The following is a 23,451-nucleotide window of genomic DNA, read 5'->3' as shown; positions in this document are numbered from 1 at the left end:
TGTGGACTCAGTTTTCCTTTCTTCCCAAATCTTACTACACCTTTCCAAGGCGATACTTTCAATAATACTCTATCGCCTTCTTTAAACTCCAATGGCTTGCGACAAACGTCCGCATAGCACTTTTGTCTATCTCTTGCTGCCTTTAATCGTTCTCGGATTTGTATAACTTGGTCTGTAGTCCTTTGAACAATTTCGGGTCTTGACAACTGATTATCACCTATTTCAGACCAACATACATGTGTTCTACACTTACGCCCATACAATGCTTCGAATGGTGCTGCTTGGATACTCGTATGAAAACTGTTGTTGTACGAGAATTCCATCAGCGCGAGATGAGTGTTCCAACTTCCTCCTAAGTCGATAACACAGGAACGAAGCATGTCCTCTAAGGTTTGAATTGTACGTTCACTTTGGCCATCAGTTTGGGAATGGTAAGCAGTACTTAAGTTTAATCGAGTCCCCATAGCCTTTTGAAAGCTTGACCAAAAATTCAAAGTAAAACGACTATCTCTATCAGAAATGATGGATAGCGGCACACCATGTAAGGATACTATGTTTTCGACATATAAGTGTGCTAACTATCCATACTAAACGTTTCTTGAATTGAAATGAAATGGGCAGATTTAGTCAGTCTATCAACAATAACCCAGATTGCATCATTTTGACGTGAATTTTTTGGTAACTTCATGATGAAATCCATAGTTATCATATCCCACTTCCAAATTGGTATCTCAGGTTGTTGTAACAATCCTAACGGCTTTTGGTGCTCAGCTTTCACTTTAGAACACGTCAGGCATTTAGCTACATACAAAGCAATGTCTTTCTTCATCCCGATCCACCAATAATCATTTTTTAAATTTTGATACATCTTGTTACTTCCCGGATGCATCATATACTTTGACTTGTGTGCTTCTTCTAAAATCTTATCTCTTATACTTCTGACCATTGGTACCCAAATCCTAGTACCAAGTCTAAGTATTTCATCACTACCTTTGACTAATTGGTCGATTGTACCATTTTCTTTTTCAGCTTTAATGTTTCCTTCTTCTAATGCCAACTTCTGAGCTTCTTTATTTGACTAGCTAAATCAACTTTAAGTTCCAATCTGAGAGCTCGAACTCTCTTTGGTTATGTTCTTTTCTACTTAAGGCGTCAACCACAACATTCGCCTTTCCTTCATGATATATGATCTCACAGTCATAATCATTAAGTGTTTCCATCCAGCACCTCAGCCTCATATTCAATTTCTTTTGATCGAATATATTCTTCAGACTTTTGTGATCAGTATATTCAATGAATTTAACACCATACAAGTAATGTCGCCATAATTTCAACGCGGAGATTATAACACCCAATCCAAGGTCGTGTGTGGTGTAATTCTTTTCATGAACTTTTAACTGCCTTGAAGCATAAGCTATCACTTTCTTCCCTTGCATCAAAACACATCCCATTCCCGTGTGCGAAGCATCACAGTAAATGGTAAAGTTTTCCAATCCTTCTGGTAAGGCCAAGATAGGTGCATTGGTTAACTTTTTTTTGAGTGTTTCAAATGCTTCTTCTTGTTTCGGTCCCCATTCAAACTTAATTGATTTTCTTGTGAGTGAAGTTAATGGAACGGCTATACGGGAGAAGTCTTGAATGAATCTCCTGTAATATCCGGCTAAGCCAAGAAAACTTCGAACTTGAGTCGGTGTCTTAGGTTTCTCCCATTTGGTTATGGATTCTATCTTTGCTGGATCTACTTGAATACCCTTTTCATTTATAACGTGACCAAGAAATTGAACTTCGGACAACCAAAACTCGCACTTAGAGAATTTGGCATATAATTTCTCGTTTCTTAGGTGATCTTAAGATGAACTTGATGATCATCTTTGGATTTTGAATAGACAAGAATGTCATCGATGAAGACAATAACAAACTTGTCCAAATATGTCTTGCAAATCCGATTCATCATGTCCATGAAAGCTGCCAGAGCATTAGTGAGTTCGAAAGGCATAACAGTGAACTCATAATGTCCGTATCGGGTCCTAAATGCTGTTTTAGGAATATCTTATTCTTGTACCTTCAATTGATGGTAACTTGATCTTAGATCAATCTTTGAAAAACAACTTGCTCCTTGAAGTTGATCAAACAAATCGTCGATTCTTGGAAGTGGATACTTGTTCTTGATTGTGACTTTGTTCAGTTCTCGGTAGTCTATACACATCCTCATTGATCCGTCCTTCTTCTTTACAAAAAGAATTGGAGCTCCCCACAGTGATGAACTCGGTCGTATGAATCCCTTCTCCAAAAGTTCATCTAACTGTTTCTCTAGTTCTTTCATTTCTGTAGGTGCTAGATGATAAGGAGATTTGGCTATTAGTGATGTTCCTGGCATGAGGTCGATTCTAAACTCTACCTCTCTATCTGGCGGGGCTCCGGGTAACTCGTCATGAAATACGTCTGGAAATTCTGATACAATTAGTACTTCCTCCGTTTTCTTTGGTTCGGGTTCCTTGGTGATATAGGCCATGAATGCGAGGCATCCCTTACCTATGCAATGACTTGCTTTAATCTTGGAAATGATTCCTACCTTTCCCCCTTCTTTATCTCCGGTGATACGAATGGTTTTGTTATTGGGTGTTCGAATGTCGATGGCTTTATCGTTACATAGGATACGGGCTTGATTAAACGATAACCAGTCCATACCTAAAACTACATCAAAACCTGCTAATGTCATGGGTAACAATCGTACAGGTATGACGTGATTGGCTAGAGAAATTGTGGCATTATCTAAAGCCTCGGTTACTACTTACATTTCCATCAGCAGTCTCGACTTCGTAATGTTTATCTAATTTAACTAAGGGCTCATTTAATAGACTACACAATTTATAATCTATAAAACTTTGGTTTGCACTCGAGTCAAATAATACTCTAGCATAAACATTATTTATAGGAAATGTACCGGTGATCACGTCCGGTATATCGGCTGCCTTCTGAGTATCTAGCATGAAAACACGTGCATTTCCCTTCTTGGTCTCGGTCTTGGCTCCGTTGCCACTTGCACCAGCCGTCACAGTCATCGGCTTTTTCTTTGGGCACTCAGTACTATTGTGTCCCTTCTCGCCACACTCAAAACATACTCCTGTCTTTTTCCTACAATTTGTTTCCGAATGGCCCGGTTTCTTGCAAAATCCACATACAACGATGTTGGTTGGTCGAAGGCATCTACCGAAATGTCTCCTACCACATGACTTGCAAATGGGGTGACTATACACAAATCCCCCTTCTCTTTTCTTTTCTGGTTTCTTCATCTTTCCACCCACACTCGTTTTTCCATCATCCTTCTTCTTCTCATCACGGTTCCTAAGCATCCCATCTATCAGATATCCGGCCAACTCCATAGCTGATTCCGTCATGGACGGCATATGTGAACGAACTAAATCACAGATTTCTATTGGCAACCCGTAAATATAGCGCGTCACTTTATTGATTTCAGGAGTGACCAAGTGAGGTACGATTCTACAATACTCAAGAAACTTAGTGTTATATTCCTTGAGATTGGTTCCCACAACTTTGTGATTCCAGAGTTTAGTCTGAATCTGATCCATTTCGTTTGGGCAAAACTTCTTCATTATCAAGGCTTTAAACGTTGCCCAGTCCAGATTGTATAAACTTTCTCTACACTTGATTCCAATCAGGGTATTCCACCACTCTAATGCCTCCCCCTTAAACATCTGGGAGGTATATTACACCTTCTCACTTTCCGTACACTTGCTGATTGGCACGATCGATTCCATCTCCTCCAACCATCGGAGGGTGTGTATAGCTCCTTTATCCCCATGGAACTCTTTGGGGTTATAAAATTTGAACACCTTGAAATCACAACCTTCGTGTATCTTTAACTTCTTGGTTTTATCACGGAGGTCGTTCTCAGCAGTCGAGCTTTCATCACTCGCTTCTTTCTTTTTCTCCTTATTCTTACTTTCTTTCTTCTTTGATTCTTTCTTAGACTCTTTTCTTTGATTCTCTTTTTGAAGTAGCTGATTCACTTTTGCTTCGACTCGCCCTCTTATTAGAATGTGAGGCGGTTCGACTCAGATCATTTTTCATTAAGTCATAGAGCGGAGTTACAGCTTCTTTGATTAAATCGCGAATACCGAGCACATAGTCTTTCGGTATTGCTTGAATGTTTTCTGCTACTGTCTTTTCTTTATTTATGTTTTCTGCTACGGTCTTTTCTTTATTATTTATTTGCATTTCTTGGTTACTGTTGGCTTTAGACATGCTGTTACATGAATAAAACAAAATTCAGAGAAAAGACAGACTTTCTTTATAATACATTATTTATCTTACAAAGAAAACATAACAGTTAACAACAGTATGTAACAACGATTCCTAATCCTTAATCCACTTTTTAACAAGATTTTTCATCTTGTCACATTTCTTAACTATCTTCTTTCCCATTCTCTTTTTGTCAACTTTCTCATTCCTTAGCTCATCCATCACTGAATTTGGCGGGTTAGGGTATCCTGTTGGTGCGGATGTAGCTGGGAAGAGATAAGCGTTCTCCTGTGGATAGAGATGCGGGTTGGCAACATATGTGTGCATTTCTTCATCAGGGATATTGGTGGTGTAAAATTCCTCTATGAGATTTGCTTCCTCGCGAATTTCATTAGCTTGTTGTGATATTGAAGGTCTTGGTCCATTATAAGGAGGAAAATAAGGATTCCTCATTCACCTCATTTTCTTCCTCTGGATCTTCCTCTTCCCCGGGTTCTTCCTCCGATTCATAAGGATTCTTGATTGGTGATTGAACTAATCTCTTTTTGTATGGTAAGATGACCCTCATCTTTGGCTTACGACTTGGTTCTGCAGGGGTAGGTGGAATTTGGTATTGATAACCTAATGGTGGTGATCCAAATTGCCATCTCCTTTGATCTGAATGACAATTCATCCAGCTAGATGATTCCGACTCAGTTTCCTGTTTGATCTTACTTTGCACTTCTTGTTCCTCGGAAGGATGGTACGTGGGAATATCGGTTGGATAGTACTGAGGATTGTCGTCGGCAGTATTATCGGAAATTTCGATTGGGAATTGTTGACTTACTGGGAGATACACGGGTTGGCTCCCATATGGTAACATCAGAATGATTGGTTGACTGTGATTGAAAAAGCTTGTGTAATAACTATTGCTACTCTCCATGTCGGATGGTTCGTAGTTGATTGTTGGTTTTGATCGGATTGCTACTCGGTGTCTATGACCAAGATAATTAGTGTAAGACATTTGCACTTTAGTTAAATTTAGGGATAGGAAGTTTTACCAATCCTATCTTATCCCTAAGAATAATAATAATAATAATAACTTTAAGGTTAAAGCTTAGGTACTAACGTTTAAATACCTAATTCGCTGAAACCGATGGCTCTGATACAAACCTGTCACACCCCGACTTAGGACCTAGGCGTGTGACCACAAGTTGGTACCTGTTTTGTAAATATATCAGAGTTTACGGGTTAATTTTAGCGGAAGACTTTAGGTTTGAATATAATATTAATTTACATTGAAAATTTACTCGAGAATTAAATACCCGAGTATTAATTTACAAAAGATACGTTTCATATTACAAGGATTTTTAGTTATCAAAAACGGAGCCATCTTGTACGGGCTTCTATCTTCATTAGGACTCCAATCCTTGTTAATGCTACTTATGCTTAATTACTTGCAATGGGTTGGAAAATACGCCAGCTATATGCTGGTGAACACGTATGTCTCTATAAAACATTTTGAATGACGATTACAATACAAACATAGTTTTCTTTACAAACTCAGCGGAAGCATTACTACTTCCGGTATATGTACCACTACCCTACACACATAACGGTATTCCCCGAGCCATATGGCCCTGAACTGAGAACTAGTCATGACCGTTGCAGCCCGTGGCTTCTTTGCCTTTGATTGATTGATTGGGCTTTAACAGTTATGTTTGGATCCAGACACATGCGTATTCGGTCTGAGTTGATATTATTCTCTACTTTGTATTATAACGTTTTAGAGATTACTCGACCTAATATAGACATTTGATTGACTCGTTAAGACAAACACCCGTTCGTCACATTGAGTATAAATATGATTTGACTGATTGAAAAGGTTAACGTATTCACTTGTACCGTTGGTGTTGAAAACCTTGACTGATTGATTGATTGATTGTGAATGATATTAACCTATACACAATAGGTTTGTATAAATATTTGAATGATATTTTGATTAAGCTATGATTGCTAAGCTTAATCTTGAAATCGTTTATCTTTGATTGTGATTGAAAACACTTGGTTTTATGTGACGTTTGATATAGCATGCTTTGGCTTAATATGTTATACCACGCTAGTAAGTTTCTCCAGGTAAGTAAACGGGTCCCTCATTTGATTGGGATTTATACGAATTACTTTTCCTCAGGCAAGAAACTTACTACTAGTGATATCCCCCTTACAGTTACTACATGCCCATCAAAAAATATCTTTTGTTGACATTACTTCATTATGAAGTAACATTTATGAAAACTCGTTTATGAATGTGAATGTTTGTAAAATACGATCAAGGTTAGAAGGCCATAGCCTTGATTGATAGTCTAAGCTATACTTCAAATAACTTAGACATAACTCCTACCTTAGATTGGATACTTATATTGGTAATAAGAAAAAATGCAGGATCTTAATATACTCGATTATACAATTGCTAGCTTGATTATAACTTCGTTCCTTGCACGAATTACGAGAAAATGGCACGTCGGCTTGGTATGACAATGGGGCACGCCTTTCGAGGTTAAGTGTGTGTAAATGGAGGTGTGTTTGGGATGAAATGGTTCAATACCCATCACCCCCTTTTATAGGCTGATTCTGGACCCATCGCGGTACGCGATGGGTTCCTTTACCCCGTCACGTACCGCGGCGCCGCAATTTAACGCCACCTTACCAGCTTGTGACACGTGGCCTGTCATATCGTGCCACGTGTTGACACGTGGATCGACACGTGTCCACTGACTCAGTAAGGCCATCGCGCTACGCGATGGGCTTTAGTTACCCCATCGCGTACCGCGATGGGTGAAGTTTTCAGAATTTACATTTTTGGTCCCTATACTTATGTAAGTTGGTATAATTTAGACTTTAAACTTATAGGGTAAAAGACGCGGTGTTACAAAATATAAGTAAAATATGTGAAAAATCTGACATGTATTTTTTTTTCTTTTTTGCTGCTTCAGTCCGTCCGTATACCAAAAGCAACCTTTGAGACCCTGATTTTGTAGCCTGTAAGAGAAAAGAACAAATTAACTCGGAAATACAACCGTGAAACGTTAACTTTTCACGGTCTTGCAATCCCGTATTAACTCAAATATGCTTCTGTGCGTGTGACCAAAATATTTTTGATTCAAATCTATAGCTTTCTTTTGTATAATAGAAAAGATGTTAACACCATTTATGTATATATATATATATATATGTAGATTCATTAAAAAATTCATTCACACTAATTTATACTAATATTATGTAAGGCCCCATTACCGGTGCCCTACTTTGGACGTTGGATTTACTCATAAACATAGTTCTAAATATCAGAGTTAATAAAATCTTTTGCGGAATAATATAAAAGTCAACCATTCATTACAAACATCCATAACTTGTCTTTCAAAAACATAACATAAAACATAGTATTTCAACATCACGACAAATCTCCAGATGCCAGCCTCTTTAGATCCTGCCATATGTCTTCCTCAAGCCAACTGTCTCAGTCGATTCAAAATTAAAACGTGACGAGACGTATATCAACCATTTGAATGAAAGCCAAAAAGACGCCGATTTAACATTCCTCCTACAACCGCACGGACATCTTAACGAACCATTTAGATCGATCCTACTTCAACGCAAACGCGTGATATGCGACAAGTGGGGACAGGGCCGTAGGTTTTTTTTCGGTTTTTTTAATTTATTTATCTTTGTAACATTTATTTAATCTTGTTTTATTTTTTAGTTATCTTTTTTTTTTATTTTATAAAAACAAAAAAAAAAAGAAAAAAACTTGAAACCATCACACCACCTCACTAAATTCCATTATTAGTGATGGAATGTGGTGGGGTGAGCCGTCACACCACCATTAGATGTAGTGAGTGAAGGATTTGGAACCACCCCACCCCCTAAGTAGCCAGTGAATCTTTTCGCCTTGCTTTTGAATGTACTTGTGAGGAGCGTTTAAAAGGTGACTATTTGAGGAATTAAATCCACTTGAAGAATTTTTCTTAGTTTAGAAAGGGAATTATTTTGAGATTCAGACAGATGGTCAATTGATACATTATGCTAGGTTTAAGCACTATAAAATGTAAAAGTTTAGTAGTTAAAAAATAATAATGGAAAAAAAAAACAAAAACATTGTGATCCTAGGGGAGGGGAATCAGCCGAATTGTGATGAGTGCGGGAGTGAGGTATAATAATATCAGAAGTCAAGTCAATGTGGCTGCCTGCCCAATCATATACGTCTCTCTGACATCCCACTTAATTTATTCTCCGACCTCTGTATCTACGTTTTAAGGAACTTTTAAACCAAGGCAGCAGCAGCAGGACCTAAACCAAGAGTTTCATATTCAAAATCCCCTTTCTTTCTTTTATAATAATATTATTCATATGGAAGAAGATGAATATGCAAAACTTATCAGGAGGATGAATCCACCCAGGTATGGTATTGGTATCCTCACATCCTAATTTCATTTCTATATCTACGTCATGTCTTCTTACATACATAACTGGATACTTACCTGCTTTCACTATATTCATTCATTTAGGGCTTCTTCTTCTTCTTCTTGTTTTTTTTTTTAAGATTATTGTAGCTAAATGAATGATTCTTTACTGCTCATTTTAATTTCCTATATTAATTGCAGAGTTACAATCGACAACAATTCTTCCCCAGATGCAACTATTATCCAGGTATATATATACCAATAATTCATTCTATACTACTACTAGTATCATTTTAACTATGGTTTGCTATTTCAGGTTGAAAGTGTTAAGAAGCATGGTATTCTACTGGAAGTGGTTCAACTTCTCTCTGATTTAGGCCTCCTCATCAAAAAAGCCTACATCTCATCCGACGCCAGTTGGTTCATGGACGGTATGCTGCAAAAAAAACGAGTTACTTTGTGTATATACATACACTATCTGATCCTAAGTTTGTGATTTTCACAGTGTTCAACGTTATATACCATGACAGAAGCAAAATTAGAGATGAACGGGTGGTTAATTATATAAAAAAGGTAATTGTGTGATTTGACTCATTTGAGATAAATATTCGAATGCCAACTTAAATATGATGTCTATCCAGGTGCTTGAAACTAGTGATGCAGTTTATCCATCACTGAATGGTTCTGTTGGTTTGAAGCCATCTGAAGATTACACGTCGATCGAGTTGGTTGGAACCGACAGACCAGGATTGTTATCCGAAGTGTCTGCAGTTCTAACGAGCCTTGGTTGTAACGTGGCCAATGCTGAAATATGGACACACAACGCCAGAGCTGCAGCCGTGGTGCATGTCACGGACGAAAAAACAAACTTTGCAGTTGAAGACCCGAAAAGGCTTTCGACTATTAAGAAACTGCTTTGTAATGTTCTTAAGGGAAACAATGATTTGAAGACTGCGAAAATGACACTTTCGACCCCTGGTTATATGCACAGACAGAGAAGGTTACATCAAATTATGTTTGCGGAGCGGGATTATGAGAAGGTTGATAAAACAGAACAGGAAGAAAAAGAAAGTGGGTTGAAAACACAGGTTACTGTTTTTGATTGTGCCGAGAAGGATTACACGGTGATTCGTTTATGTTTTAAAATATTTTTCAGCTGTACCCATTTTCCATGTTATACTCGTTTTATGTAGGCACTAGAGCTAGAATTGTGCACAGAAGATCGTGTTGGACTCCTTTCAGATATAACGAGAATCTTTAGAGAGAATAGTTTGTGCATAAAAAGAGCAGAGATTTCAACCGAAGGTGGAACAGCTAAAGACAAATTTTATGTAACAGACATGACCGGTAACAACCCAGTGGACCCGAAAACAATAGATTCTATTCAAAGTCAAATTGGTGAACAAGCAGCATTACATGCTCGATGGAATTCTAGTCGATCACCGCCTGAAGAAACAACAATGAGCTTTCTGTTTGGAAGTTTGTTTAAATGCCGATCATTTCAGACTTTGAAACTGGTCGGATCCTACTCTCGGTATATATGATATAAATATAGGTGAAGAAAATTGAAGAAACACTAAGTGACCCATGGGCAGATTACGGATAATCTGGGGGTTAAATAGATGTTTCCCACGAGGATGAGGTCCAGCAAAGAAAGTTGTTCTTCAGGTGACCTGCAAAACAGACACCGTAAGCTCGTCTCTGAGAAGGGGGGGTTCCTCCTTGTGACCACCCTCTGGCGTGAGAATCAGACTAGATTGCTCTGAATATAGGTGTATATTAAGAGATTGCTAGAGAAGATAAGATAGTGAGATATCAGATGATGTCCTTACCATTCCAAGGTGTTGGAGTATTTATAGCCGAAGGTAGGTTTCCAAGAAGGTACAGCCGGCTGAATAGTATCCCTGTTCTACCAACAGTGGGCTACGCACAAGCCATGCTGGTTGGTGGATAGGTTGCGGCCGACAGTGACAAGGCCGGCTGTATACTGTTCCTTTACTGCCGGCTATGCACTGTTCCACCAACTGTTGGCTACGCACGTCCCACAGTGAGGGTTGGTGAGTAGGCAGCGGCTAATAGTGACAAACAGTACTAGAGGGTGCTCCTCCTCGTACTTTTGTCGGTGAGTTGTCACCCTGTGATTGGTTCATGGGCTGTTTTGGTCAGATCGTCTATTCTGTCCATACCTTGGCAGGTATAGTACAAAAGATCTTCCAGAAGCATACGGACTGGCTCATTTGGGCGGGAGTATTCCCGCCTTGCTCATTCCTTCAGGTGACATTACTGAAGTATCGAGTTAGTGCCTTGTGCGTGTAGCATTGCTATCAGTGCGGGTAGCCTTCCCTGATGGCTTGTATCCGCAGCTGCGGAAACAAGCAGGGTACTTCACCATTGGGAGGCTTTCCCTGCGGGAACAGCTGGCGTACTGCGCGTAAGGTCTTCTCTGAGCATGGTGGGTCCTGCGGAAGCAGTTGGTCGTTGCGCAGACGTCCCTCTTCATGGTGAGTCTTGCGGGTCCAACTGGGCTCTGCTGGGACCTACCTCTTCAAGTCCCCCCAGTCCAATGTTCTTCTCATGAATGTTTAATAAAGTGAGGTGAACTTTTGGACTTAAGCAAGGGGTTTTGAAAAGAGTTTTTTGTTTTTAGGTTTTCCGTGGGGATTCTTCCCGCGGTTTTCCTAATGTCACGCAGAAATTCCCGACTTTTCTGCTTGATCTTTGGGTATGAAGCGGGTAGGTCTGTAACTTCCTCGCAAGTCAGGAGCGTTGAGTCCCACTTGTGTGGATTCTCCATGGGGTTTTGGTAGTTTTGAACATAGTGATCAATTATGTTAAAACCACCAATTCCATCTTGGAGTTTCAAACAATATAGTTCTCGACGTTCCCGCTATGCGGGGATGTTATTCCCGTTTCCGCAAGCATGGCCCAGAAGATCCTTCTTGGTTTCAATTCCCTGCGAAGCGCCAAGTATGTGAAGGGTTTTGCCTTGACACTGTACCCGCACTCGTCTTACGGTTACTTTACTTCCAAGGTATTCCTGGCGTCAACTCCCTGCGGGTGCCAAGTATGTGAAGGGTTTTGCCTTAACACTGTACCCGCACCTGTCTTATAGTTACTTGGTTGCCAAGGTAAGGGGTATTTTCCCGCTTTTGAATCTTTTTGAAATTTTGAAATTCGAAGGGTTGGTGAAAGGATAAGAACAGTCAAAACTATTGAAACGTCGTCCGACGGTTTCTTCTGACTGTGTCAGGACGTGCAGGAAGTTATGGCGACGTGACAGTATATGGTCATTCCAGGCGCTTTTTCAGGCGCGTGGGCGCGAAATTTCGGGCGCGTGGCCACGAAATTAATGGCACGCGTCCTTTCAACAGCTGTTGCCAGCTTGCTTATTGCCACGTGTCATAGTTTCATTGCACCTGTGATTTCTCTCTCTTCCGCATTAAATTCATCTCATTGATTGCGATTAGTATATAAAGGGGGAGAGGGTCCTTTGTAATCCACACTTTCACTTTTCTCTTCATCTTCAAAACGATTTCCGGCGAATACTCACCTTTTCAGTCGAGCATTCTCTTGAAATCGTTCTCTTCTTTCATACCTGCAAGATATCTTCTGCTCACGATCTTGAGGCTACAGCCCAGGAGGCTGGGGTGTATGCCGAGAACCCGTCATCCACGTCCGACAAGGATGACAAGAGTACTGCTGGCGAGTGCCAGTGTGCTCTGCCTGTCGATCTATATCAGTACATCGTCAGGAAGTTCATGCTCGAGTCTTTCGAGCCTGAGTTTCCTGAACCTCACCAGACGGTGTATGATGCCCCCAGAGGCAAGATCGGGGTATATGCCGCATTCTTTGTCTATGGGAATCTTAGGTTCCCCTTGACAAAGTTTGTGTACCGTGTTCTGGAGAGGCACGGTGTACACCTGACCGAGGTACACCCGATGGCGATCGCGAAGATTCGCCACTTCGAGTGGGTGTGCCGGATTCTGGGGCGTTGAGCCCTTCGTCGACCGCCTGATGACCTTCTACTCTTGGAGGTGCATCCAGGGGTGGTATACTCTGATAACCCGGATCAAGGGTTTGAAGATTTGCGCAACCGAGCGCAGTCTTCGTTCATGGAAGCGGGAGTTCTTTTATAACTCCGCTCGCGCCATCCCCCTTGCCATGAAGTTCAAGAATGGGCAAGCACTCCCCAGCCTTCACGCCTCCAACTACCAGGAGGCGGAATGGTTCTCAAAGATTTCCCGAGTCCAATCTCCGGTTTGCCGCTTTGCGGAGTCCGGGATGGTGATGCTCGGGATGAGCCGGGTGTGGAAGGATGCGGAGGCGCAAAAGATCCCGATCGTCCTTGAATACGGTTTGAACTATGTCCCTTACGGTATGCTCTGTCTTCTTTGTTTATATAGGTTTGTCTTCTAACTGTTTTTCTTTTATTTCAGAGGGGAACGACTTGCAGTCACTCCTGTATCCGCGGGAGGCTGATAGTCCCGCTCGGATGGGTACTCGTGCTCTAGATGAGAACGAGTTGCCCATCCTTGAACAGACGGCGGATCGGCTCGTGGAGGTCTACCCGCCAGGCCACGAGATCCTGAGCGCCAGGCGGCCAGGTAAGGCGTTATTCAATCCTCGACCCCTCAATGCTGAAACCTCTGCTGGAATTCCTCTAATCTTGTGTTCTGATGAGGAATCCGCAGATGGTCCTCCGTTGGTGCGGAAGAAGAAGGCTGCCGGCGGGAAGGGGAAGGCAAAGGTGGCCTCCACTGCCGATCCGGTGCCTCGATCTGATTCAGAGATCGAGAGCGAGGAGGTGGCGGGGAACCCTGGTGGTGATAAGACCACTGCTCCGGAGGCTGCGACGACTGTCACCTCCGGAGAGCCCAGGATGACGACGGTGAGTGGCGTAAAGAGGCCGGCTCCATCGGGTTCGTCCCCGCCTGTCCGCACTTTTAGGCTCAAGAAAACCCGTAAGTACAAACTTCCTTTATTTTTAACTTCATAGCTTTCCATCATTAATACTTATCTCCTTTGTGCAGGCGTGGATGCTACCGCATTCCAGGGTGGAGCGGGGAGGAATACCTCCGGACCCATGACGGTAGGCTTGGTCAGCCTACCTGAGGCGACGACCCAGGTGGTTGTGCCTGCTTCAGTTGGTTCAGTTGCTCACCCAGTTGAGCCAACTGTTCCAACTGTGATGACATCACCGCCGGCTGTCAGTGCCATATTTACTGAATCTTTCACTGAGCCGGCGGTGACTTTTTCTGCGGACTCCTCCGCCGCGGCGACCACGGTTGTGAGTTCACCTACGGTGAGTTCACCTCCGTTGGTTTCTACTACCGCGGCGGCCTTCACCATGCCTCCGTCATCGGCAACGACGGCCGATCCCTCAGGTATGCTTAGGGCTTCTCGCCAACCTCTGCCTCCTTCCCATCTGTCTGACCTCTTGGACGGATTTCCCTTGGGTTCAGGTGATGGGTTTGGCGGCTATCGGCCTGTTGTCGACCCTACAGGTGCGTAGGGTTCTTTTGGCCTTTTTTTTTTTTTTTTTTGTGTATCATCTTTTCCTAACTGCTTTTTGTTTTTTACAGTGTCGGATTCCAATGAAGTGTATGTTCCACGATGGAACATCCGCCGAGGAACAACCCTTCGCACGCCTGTGGAGTGCGTGGAGTGGGCTCGTCACCCAGCTCCCAGTGGTGCGTTGGGGGAAGCCATGGCTAGCTACCAGGAGGGTAGGCTAACCAATGAGCTTCGGGTTCTCCTGGCCTGGATGCAGCCGCGCGTAGAGCTGCTTTGTCGTGAAAACGACAAGTTAAAAGCAGCTCGCATCCAAGAAGTAGCTCAGGCGCGGGCTGTCCGGGAGGAGAATAGGAGGCTTACCGCAGTGGCTGCGGAAAAGGAGAAGGCCTTCAAGGCCCTCGAGGTTGAAGTTCAGGCCCGTCTCGAGGCCCGTTCCAAGGCTGCCCAAGCTGTTAACGAACAGCTTCGGCTGGCTAAGGAAACTGCACGGAACGCAACCGAGAGGGCCACCAAGGCTGAGGCTGTTGCTGAGCCTCTACGCCTCGAGAATGAGGAACTTAAAGCCAAACTAGAGGCGCTCCAACAGGCTCATGATGCCTTGGCGATGGAAGACGCCAAGAAGCTCCAAGAGATCTTGGACCAGAGGGGCGTGCTTGACCACACTGAGCGGAAGCTAAAGGGCGTTGAAGAGGCTGCTGCAAAGGAAGTGTTGCTTGCCAACCTCAATAAAAGTGAAGCCGAACGCGCCTGTAACCAAGCTCAAGCCGCCCTCCAAGAGGCTCTGGTTGCCAAGGAATGGCTTCTTCGAGAAGTGTTGTCTCAGGTAAGCTTAACTTCATAATGTCTTTACGCTTTTCTTTGCAAATAGAAAAGGTTTTGATACTTGTATTTTTTCTTGTAGGTTGTGCATCGAGTCTTCACGGACACATAATACGACGATGCCATGAGCGCGGCCCTCAACGCTTCTCATGAGGATGGGGAAAAGGCCGGCTTCCTGCTTGGTCTAGGGTTCGTTGAGAAAGGCATCCCGCCTTCCAACTTCTCTTTGTACGATGTGGATACTGAAGCTGTTTATGACCAAGCAGTGAACCAGTATGCCGCCTTCCCGCATCCGGTGGTGGAGAAGGTGAACGAAGTCGCTGCTGCTGATGATGGGCTAGCTATCCTTAAAGCTTTCCTTGAACCGCCACGCTCTATTGATGGTGCGGGTCCAAGTGGAAGTGGTCCTGAAGCTTGATCCTGAAGATCCCTTTTCACCATTAGAGTAGATTTTTATTTTTGTATAGCTTCTTTTGTATGCGGGTATGCACCCAGCAATCTTTGTAATATTTGAATTTTGATGGAATAAAGATTGTGTTAATTCCTTGCCTTGTTTATTTTACGCATGTTTTGATTTAACTTAGCAATTTCTTTAGTACTTAGATAAGTTAACTTTTTAACGTGGCAAATTATAAGTTTGTTTCGCTTCCTCTTTCATGATTGTGCGGGTATGACCGTCACTTACACTTAGTAGGATGGCTTAAATTTACTTATGTCTGACCTGCGTGGAAGTTTTCCTCATCTTTTCCTTTGAAATTTTCTAAGTGTTTAGAATAAGTTAACCTTTGAACGTGGTAGATAATAGGTTGAAGTTTTGCCTCCTTGTTCGTGATTGTGCGGGTAAGACCGTCACTTGCACTTAATAGGATGACAAAACTTTGCCTATATCTGACCTGCGTGGAGGTTTTCCTTAAACTTTTGAAATTTTTACCGTTTTGTGTTTATGCGGGTTTTGCCGCCTTCCACACGTAACGACTTACTTCTTCCCATATTTATGCGGTGAATACCGGCACATCAGTGTGGGAAGTTCATAAGTATAAAGGTAAGGCTATCAACACATTGTGAAAGGAGAATCATTTCCATTAGAAGTGGCTCTAGGCCTTTTCTTTACAAGTTTGGAATTGATCTACATGTAACATTTGCGTAATTGAGCTCCATTCCATGTTCTTGGGATGGGAGTGCCATCGAGCCTTTCGAGCCGGTACGCGCCCTTTCCCAGAACTTCTTTGATAATGTATGGCCCTTCCCAGACCGGGGCCAGTTTTCCTGGGCGTTGTTGGTTCGAAGCCTCGTTGTTACGCAGTATGTAGTCTCCTACATTGAAGTTGCAGAGTTTTACCCGCGTGTTGTAGTACTTTTGCATTTGTCGCTTGTAGTTCTCTTCACGCACTGCGGCTAAGTCTCTGCGTTCCTCGGTTAGCATAAGGTCTAACCGTCTTTTCGCATCATTGTCTTGTGGCTGAATCAAGACACTTGGTGAGGGTAAACCAATTTCGACCGGGACCATGGCTTCCGTGCCATAAGTCAGACTGAACGGGGTTTCTCCCGTACTGGCCTTTTTCAGTGTTCTGTTTGCCCAAAGGACGTGCGGAAGCTCGTCCACCCAGCCGGATCTGTGTTCCAAGAGTCTTTTCTTTATGCCTTCGACGATGCTCTTATTTGCTCTTTCTACCTCACCATTACCTTGCGGGTGCGCCACTGAGGTAAAAGTGTGGGTGATTTGGAGTTCTTCCAGCCACTTTTGTAGCTTCTTGTCAGCAAAGTTGGTGCCGTTATCGCTCACCAAATTCTGTGGAAGTCCAAAACGACAAATAATAAATTCCCAAATAAATTTTTTGATATGTTTCGTGGTTGTTTGGGCTAAGGGTTTTGCTTCTATCCACTTGGTGAAGTAGTCGATGGCTACCACTAGGAACTGAACATTTCCTGCTGCTGTAGGAAATGGGCCTGTCACATCGATGGCCCACTTCTGAAATGGCCATGAAGAGGTGACTGGAACAAGTTCATTCTTCGGGCGATGCGTGTTGGGTGCGTAGAGCTGACAAGACCTGCACTTTCTGATGTATGCCAACGCATCTGTATGCATCCCCGGCCAAAAGTATCCCGCGTTGTTTAGCTTAGCTACAACAGCGCGTGGACCTGCGTGTACTCCACAGATGCCTTCGTGCACTTCCCTTAGGAGGTAGTCGGCATCTTGGTTGTCCACACATCTTAAGAGTGGGCCAAGAAAGTTACGTCTGTAAAGGATGTCATCGATGAGTTGATAATTCAGTGTTTTACAGCGTAGTTTTCTTGCCTGTGTTTTTGACTCTGGTAGTGTACCTGCCGCAAGGTATTTTATTATTGGTGTCATCCACGTTTCTGTGCCGGTTTGGATGACACAAATTTCCTTGTGCGGGACCGAAGGTGCCTCGAGGAGTTCAATGCGGATGTCCTTTCCCAAGTGGGTGAAGGCTAATGATGCAAGCTTGCTTAACGCATCCGCAGATTTGTTTTCACTACGCTTGATGTGTATGACTTTGCAATCGTTAAAATCGCGCATAAGGGTTTTTGCTTGTGCGAGGTACAGGGCCATTGTGTCGTTCACGGCCGTGTACGTCCCGTTGATTTGATTGGCTACTAACATGGAATCCACGTGGGCTTCCAAGTGTTTCACTCCCATCTTACGCGCAATTCTCAGCCCGGCCAAGAATGCTTCATACTCGGCTTCGTTATTCGTACTTGGAAAATCCAGTCGAATAGCGTAAGTGTATTCTTGGCCTGCTGGGTTGGTTAGTTTCAGCCCTGCGCCTGAACCCTCGTTACTGGCTGCTCCATCAGTGTAGAGTCGCCAGACATCATTGATGTCCTATGCTGGAGAGGGTTGAGCCTCTTCCTGGCACTCTTTTTCCCGCGATGCAGGCACTTCCGCAATAAAGTCGGCCAAAACCTGGCCTTTTATGGCTGGTCTTGGCTTATACTTTATCGCGTATTCCCCCAACTCAATTGCCCATTTGGCTAGGCGTCCCGATAACTCGGGTTTGCGTAGAACGTTTGCAAGTTTGAAGTTGGAGAGAATGGTGATTGGGTGACCCTGGAAATATCGTCTTAACCTTCGTGAAGCGTGTATAAGTGCTAAGACTAATTTTTCGAGGGTAGAGTACCGGGTTTCTACGTCTGTAAGGATAAGGCTGACATAATAGATTGGCATCTGGATGCTTTTCCGTTCAACTAGCAGGACCGCCCCGGTTGCTCTATCTGTTGCGGAAAGGTATAGGATTAACTCCTCCCCCGCTTTTGGTGCTGTGAGCGTTGGGAGTTCGATCAAGCGTGACCGAATCTCCTGAAAAGCTGCTTCCGCTTCTGGTGTCCAGCGGAAGTGCGTTTTCTTTAAACAGTTTCTTAACGTTGACACGAAAGGAAACGACTTATCCGCGTGGTTTGCCAAAAAGCGATTAAGTGCGACTAGTCGTCCATTCAGTGTCTGAGCCTGTTTGATGGTAGTAGGTGATTCCATTTTGATAATGGCTTCGACCTTTTCAGGGTTCGCTCTGAAGCCATCTTTAGTGACGATGACCCCCAAGAATTTCCCTTCTTCCATTCCAAAGGCACACTTGCTCGGGTTGAGCTTCATGTTTATCTTCCTGAGCGTGTTGAAAGTTTCTTCGATGTCTTTCAACATCGCTTCTGCGTCAGGGCTTTTGATGACCAAATCATCCATGTATACTTCCAAGTTCCTCCCAATTTGGGAATGAAACTGGTTGTCCATCAGGCGTTGGTATGTGGACCCGGCATTCTTAAGTCCAAATGGCATCATTTGGTAACAAAATGTGCCATCGGGCGTCCGAAAAGCGGTTTTGTCTTGATCATCAACGGCCATTTGGATTTGATGGTACCCCTTATAGGCATCCAAGAAGCATTTAAGGCGAAACGGTGCTAACGAATCCACCTTAAGATCAATTTCGGGTAACGGATAACAATCTTTGGGGCATGCTTTGTTCAAGTCCTTGAAATCTATGCACATGCGCCATTGTTTGTTATTCTTCGGTACCATAACGGGATTTGCAACCCATGTTTGATATCTGCTAACGCGTACGATGCCTGCGTCAAGGAGTTTCTTGACTTAGGTTCTACACGCGTTAGTTTGTTCTGGGCCCATTACTCTGCGCTTTTGTACGACTGGCGTAACGGCCGGATCGCACTTGAGCTTATGCTCTGCCTTACTTCGGGGTACACCAGTCATGTCAGCTGGTGTCCACGCGAAGATGTCAACGTTTTTCTGTAGTAAGCGTTTGAGTAAGGTGCGTGTGGGATCAACAACTGTTGGGCCAATGGTAACGGCCTGGTCAGGGTATTTGCCGTTGAAGGCCCATCTTTCCGGTTCGGTGATGGTTGGTTTAGCCATCTTTGGTTTGGGTTTAGATGAGACAGATACGATGCATACCTGGGGAATGCCGGTGATCATCGCTATACCCTCAGCTGTTGGCCATCCCATCATGCCGTGGACTGAAGATACCACGGCGTTGAATCTTGCCATCCCGTCTCTTCCGAAGAGAATGTCGTATGTTTGGTGTGGCTTCCTCATCACGACAAAATCCACGTCTTCTGTGCGTGAGTGGTTCTCGTCCGTAAGAGTGACGGGGAAAGATAGGATACCCAGGGGGGTGTTTGTGCTGCCGTCGAACCCTTCCATCGAGGCATAGATCGTTTCCAGGCGTTCCTTGTCTTCGTCATCTAGCTTGTCGAAGAACTTCCTGTACATCACCGTTGACGAGGCGCCGTTGTCAGCAAGAGTGCGGGAAGTGATGTAGTGCCCCAGCTGGCTTTTGATGACGATAGGGCCTTCTTTGCTGCGTCCTCCTGGCACTCGCGGGAAGCGCACCTCAGCTTCCTTCCATGCGCATGGTTCTGTCGCTCGCCTTTTTCTTCCTCTGATGTTGCCATGAACCATGTTGATGCTGATGTCAACGGGCTTTCGTCCGTTGCCTCTGTACGGTTATCATTCCTTCCTCCCTTCTTGATTGATGCCACAAGGTGTGCAAGTCTTCCATCCTTGACGAATGTTTCAACAATATCCTTCAAGGATGTACACTCCTCCGTACTATGACCTTTTGTCCCGTGGAAGTCACAGGATTTGCTTTGATCTGCATTAGGTCGCTGCCGGATCATTGGAGCTTTTGGCCATGGTAGTTTTTCGGTGGCAAATATCTCCGTGACGCTCTTGGTGAGTGGCGTCCACCGGTGTTTTCGGCTTGAAGGGTGTGTGTTATCCCTTCCGCCAACAAGAGGGCGAGAGCTGGATGAGGTGTTAAAGTTTACCCTTGACTGCCAAATACCTAGCTTCCTCTTTTTGTTCTGCCGGGCGATCCAAACATTGTTTTCTCTAGTCCTTTGCGTGTAGAGGTGTGTACTCTGGGGAAGATCCCTTCCCAGTTGCTTCTCTGTCTCGGCAAAGCGCTTGGCCGCCGTCATGATGGCATCCCATGTGGATGGCATGCCGTCCTTACCCGTCAATGTGCGGATAAGCTCTGGGTATTCGGCGCCATGGATGAAAGCGGCGCGAACAAGATCTTCACTTATGTTGCCCAGACTCAGCTTTTTGGAGTTGAAGCGAGTGATGAAGTCTAGTAAAGATTCATCTTCCTCTCTAACGTAATTGAGGATCGTCCACTGTTCTTCAGTATATTTCCTCTGTTGGCTGAAGTGTTGGCTGAACTTGTTCTGAAAGTCCGCCCAATCATAGATGTGGTGGACCGGTAAACGATCGAACCATGCCCTGGCCGCTCCAACCAGAGTCATCTGGAACATATAACACCACGTGGGTTCCGTCCAGTTACTGACGATTGCCCCCGCAATGAATCTGTTCAAGTGGTCGTCTGGGTCGGATAGACCATCATAAGTGCCGATGTTGGACATTTGTTTGGCACTTCTCGGGGCGATTGCTTCCGCAATGTCCCTTGCAAACTTGGACTTTCCTGCATTTGCAGCAGTTGGTCTAAAGGTTTTGGAGAAGTCACGTGGGTTTCTCCCCACGTTCGTTGGTTTAAAGGTTTCTCCAAAATTCCTTGTCGGTTGGAAGTCCGTTTCCTTACGCTTCCCTTTTGCCTTATGGCGAGGGTTTGCGTCGGTATCGGATTCTTCCCGCTCATCATCCGAGTACTCGCACTCACTGTTCATGTTGAGATGTTGGCGAGTACTGCCGAATTCGTCAGCCTGTTGAAGTGAACGCAAGCGTTCATCCAACTCAGCTTGAAACTCTTTCTGACGTGCTTCGGCCCACGCCTTTACTTGATCGAGTGTTTGGCGAGGGACCCTCGTCCGTTTCTCCAACTGGGCATCAGTGAACCCCAGTGAAATATTGTTTACTGCACTTGTCCCGGCTTGGGTAATCGGGGTAGTGTTCGTAAAATTTGTATAACCGCCGGTGTTCCCCCCAGTTGCTGGGGTTGTGGTTACCGGGGTTTCTTGGTCACTTACTGGCTTTGGGACCGGAGTAACGTTAACCATTTCTTCAGAAATTTTGAAAAAACTAAGAATCAGTTCTGGCTTTTATGCACGGATGGCGCCAATGAAGAAACACTAAGTGACCCACGGGCAGATTACGGATAATCTGGGGGTTAAATAGATGTTTCCCACGAGGATGAGGTCCAGCAAAGAAAGTTGTTCTTCAGGTGACCTGCAAAACAGACACCGTAAGCTCGTCACTGAGAAGGGGGGGGGTTCCTCCTTGTGACCACCCTCCGGCGTGAGAATCAGACTAGATTGCTCTGAATATAAGTGTATATTAAGAGATTGCTAGAGAAGATAAGATAGTGAGATATCAGATGATGTCCTTACCATTCCAAGGTGTTGGAGTATTTATAGCCGAAGGTAGGTTTCCAAGAAGGTACAGCCGGCTGAATAGTATCCCTGTTCTACCAACAGTGGGCTACGCACAAGCCATGCTGGTTGGTGGATAGGTTGCGGCCGACAGTGACAAGGCCGGCTGTATACTGTTCCTTTACTGCCGGCTATGCACTGTTCCACCAACTGTAGGCTACGCACGTCCCACAGTGAGGGTTGGTGAGTAGGCAGCGGCTAATAGTAACAAACAGTACTAGAGGGTGCTCCTCCTCGTACTGTTGTCGGTGAGCTGTCACCCTGTGATTGGTTCATGGGCTGTTTTGGTCAGATCGTCTATTCTGTCCATACCTTGGCAGGTATAGTACAAAAGATCTTCCAGAAGCATACGGACTGGCTCATTTGGGCGGGAGTATTCCCGCCTTGCTCATTCCTTCAGGTGACATTATGAAGTATCGAGTTAGTGCCTTGTGCGTGTAGCCTTGCTATCAGTGCGGGTAGCCTTCCCTGATGGCTTGTATCCGCAGCTGCGGGAACAAGCAGGGTACTTCACCATTGGGAGGCTTTCCCTGCGGGAACAGCTGGCGTACTGCGCGTAAGGTCTTCTCTGAGCATGGTGGGTCCTGCGGAAGCAGTTGGTCGTTGCGCAGACGTCCCTCTTCAAGGTGAGTCTTGCGGGTCCAACTGGGCTCTGCTGGGACCTACCTCTTCAAAATAGTACATGTACAGTTTAGGTTTGTATTTCCAGCTGATGCACAAAGCAGGATACAAGGAATTATTGTAAACAGTCACTCAGGTGTTGTAAATCATATTGCTGCGTGCAGTATTATATTAATATGTACATAGACATGGTACATAAATTATGTATATATAAGTATATATTACTTTGATGTACTTAGATACGTACCTGGTCCCTTAGAATCTATTCCCGCCTAAACCCATGTTACCAAACAAGTGGGAACAGTTTAAGCATAAATTAGTGGGGCTGTTTTGTTCTAGAACCGTCAATTATGTTTAGTATAAATAGGGTTATCTTTGTTTTATTAGTTATGGATGTTATCAGAATTAGGGTTCTTTAACCTTGTAACTGGAGGTCAAGCCTATCTCGAATGTGGCTATATCTTAATTTCAGTACTTTAGATTTTTGGTTTCTAGCATACTTGTTTCAAGAAAGTTGAATTTTAAGCATGGTTGGTTTATGTTAATACATCAAAAACCACATGTATATAATTCATATATGACAACTTTCTATAATTTAGTGATGTGCAATTAATTTTTCACAGTAGACAAATTTACTCCTTTAAACATGCCATATGGTATAATTATGTTATGATGATAAATTCTGATAAATTCAAGTATTCTTTATCGGTGGGAAAAGTTAGTACTAAAGATAAGTTGGTACTTATGGTTAGCATTGTTGTTTAAGTTCTGACGAGATGTTGAGTATAAGTTGTTAGTTACTACTACTACTGTTGGCAGTTACAACTATCGATAATAAAAGATTATCTTTTGCTTTTGTATTATAACAATCAGAGGTCGGTTAATTCAATAAAATTTGTTTAACCGTTGGTGATCAATTCTGATTCAATTGTATTAG

The 23,451-nt window shown here is 43.8% G+C and overlaps 1 protein-coding gene across 1 annotated transcript; it reads left to right on the top strand.

The window, feature by feature from the left end:
* The first annotated feature begins 8,608 nt into the window (after nucleotides 1–8,608).
* On the top strand, nucleotides 8,609–10,253 carry LOC143616135 (ACT domain-containing protein ACR6-like). Its single transcript, XM_077089059.1, has 6 exons — nucleotides 8,609–8,699; nucleotides 8,904–8,949; nucleotides 9,019–9,133; nucleotides 9,208–9,275; nucleotides 9,344–9,838; nucleotides 9,896–10,253. Exons 1-6 carry the CDS (start codon nucleotides 8,650–8,652, stop codon nucleotides 10,244–10,246), a joined length of 1,125 nt encoding a protein of 374 aa, XP_076945174.1. The 5' UTR covers nucleotides 8,609–8,649; the 3' UTR covers nucleotides 10,247–10,253.
* The last annotated feature ends 13,198 nt before the right edge of the window (nucleotides 10,254–23,451 follow it).

The sequence above is a fragment of the Bidens hawaiensis genome, unplaced genomic scaffold (assembly GCF_021521415.1).
Source record: "Bidens hawaiensis isolate Kalapana, Puna unplaced genomic scaffold, B.hawaiensis_p1.1 tig00045997_1, whole genome shotgun sequence".
Taxonomy (NCBI): domain Eukaryota; kingdom Viridiplantae; phylum Streptophyta; class Magnoliopsida; order Asterales; family Asteraceae; genus Bidens; species Bidens hawaiensis.
Note: the sequence above shows the minus strand (reverse complement) of the source record. Positions and strands in the feature narration are given on the sequence as shown.

Bases quoted from the DNA above. Each gene is read 5' to 3' on its own strand.
- LOC143616135 (XM_077089059.1), top strand. From the start codon at position 8,650: ATGGAAGAAGATGAATATGCAAAACTTATCAGGAGGATGAATCCACCC. The intron at 8,950-9,018 runs GTATATATATAC...TTGCTATTTCAG, and splicing joins CAGATGCAACTATTATCCAG to GTTGAAAGTGTTAAGAAGCA. The intron at 9,276-9,343 runs GTAATTGTGTGA...ATGTCTATCCAG, and splicing joins TGGTTAATTATATAAAAAAG to GTGCTTGAAACTAGTGATGC.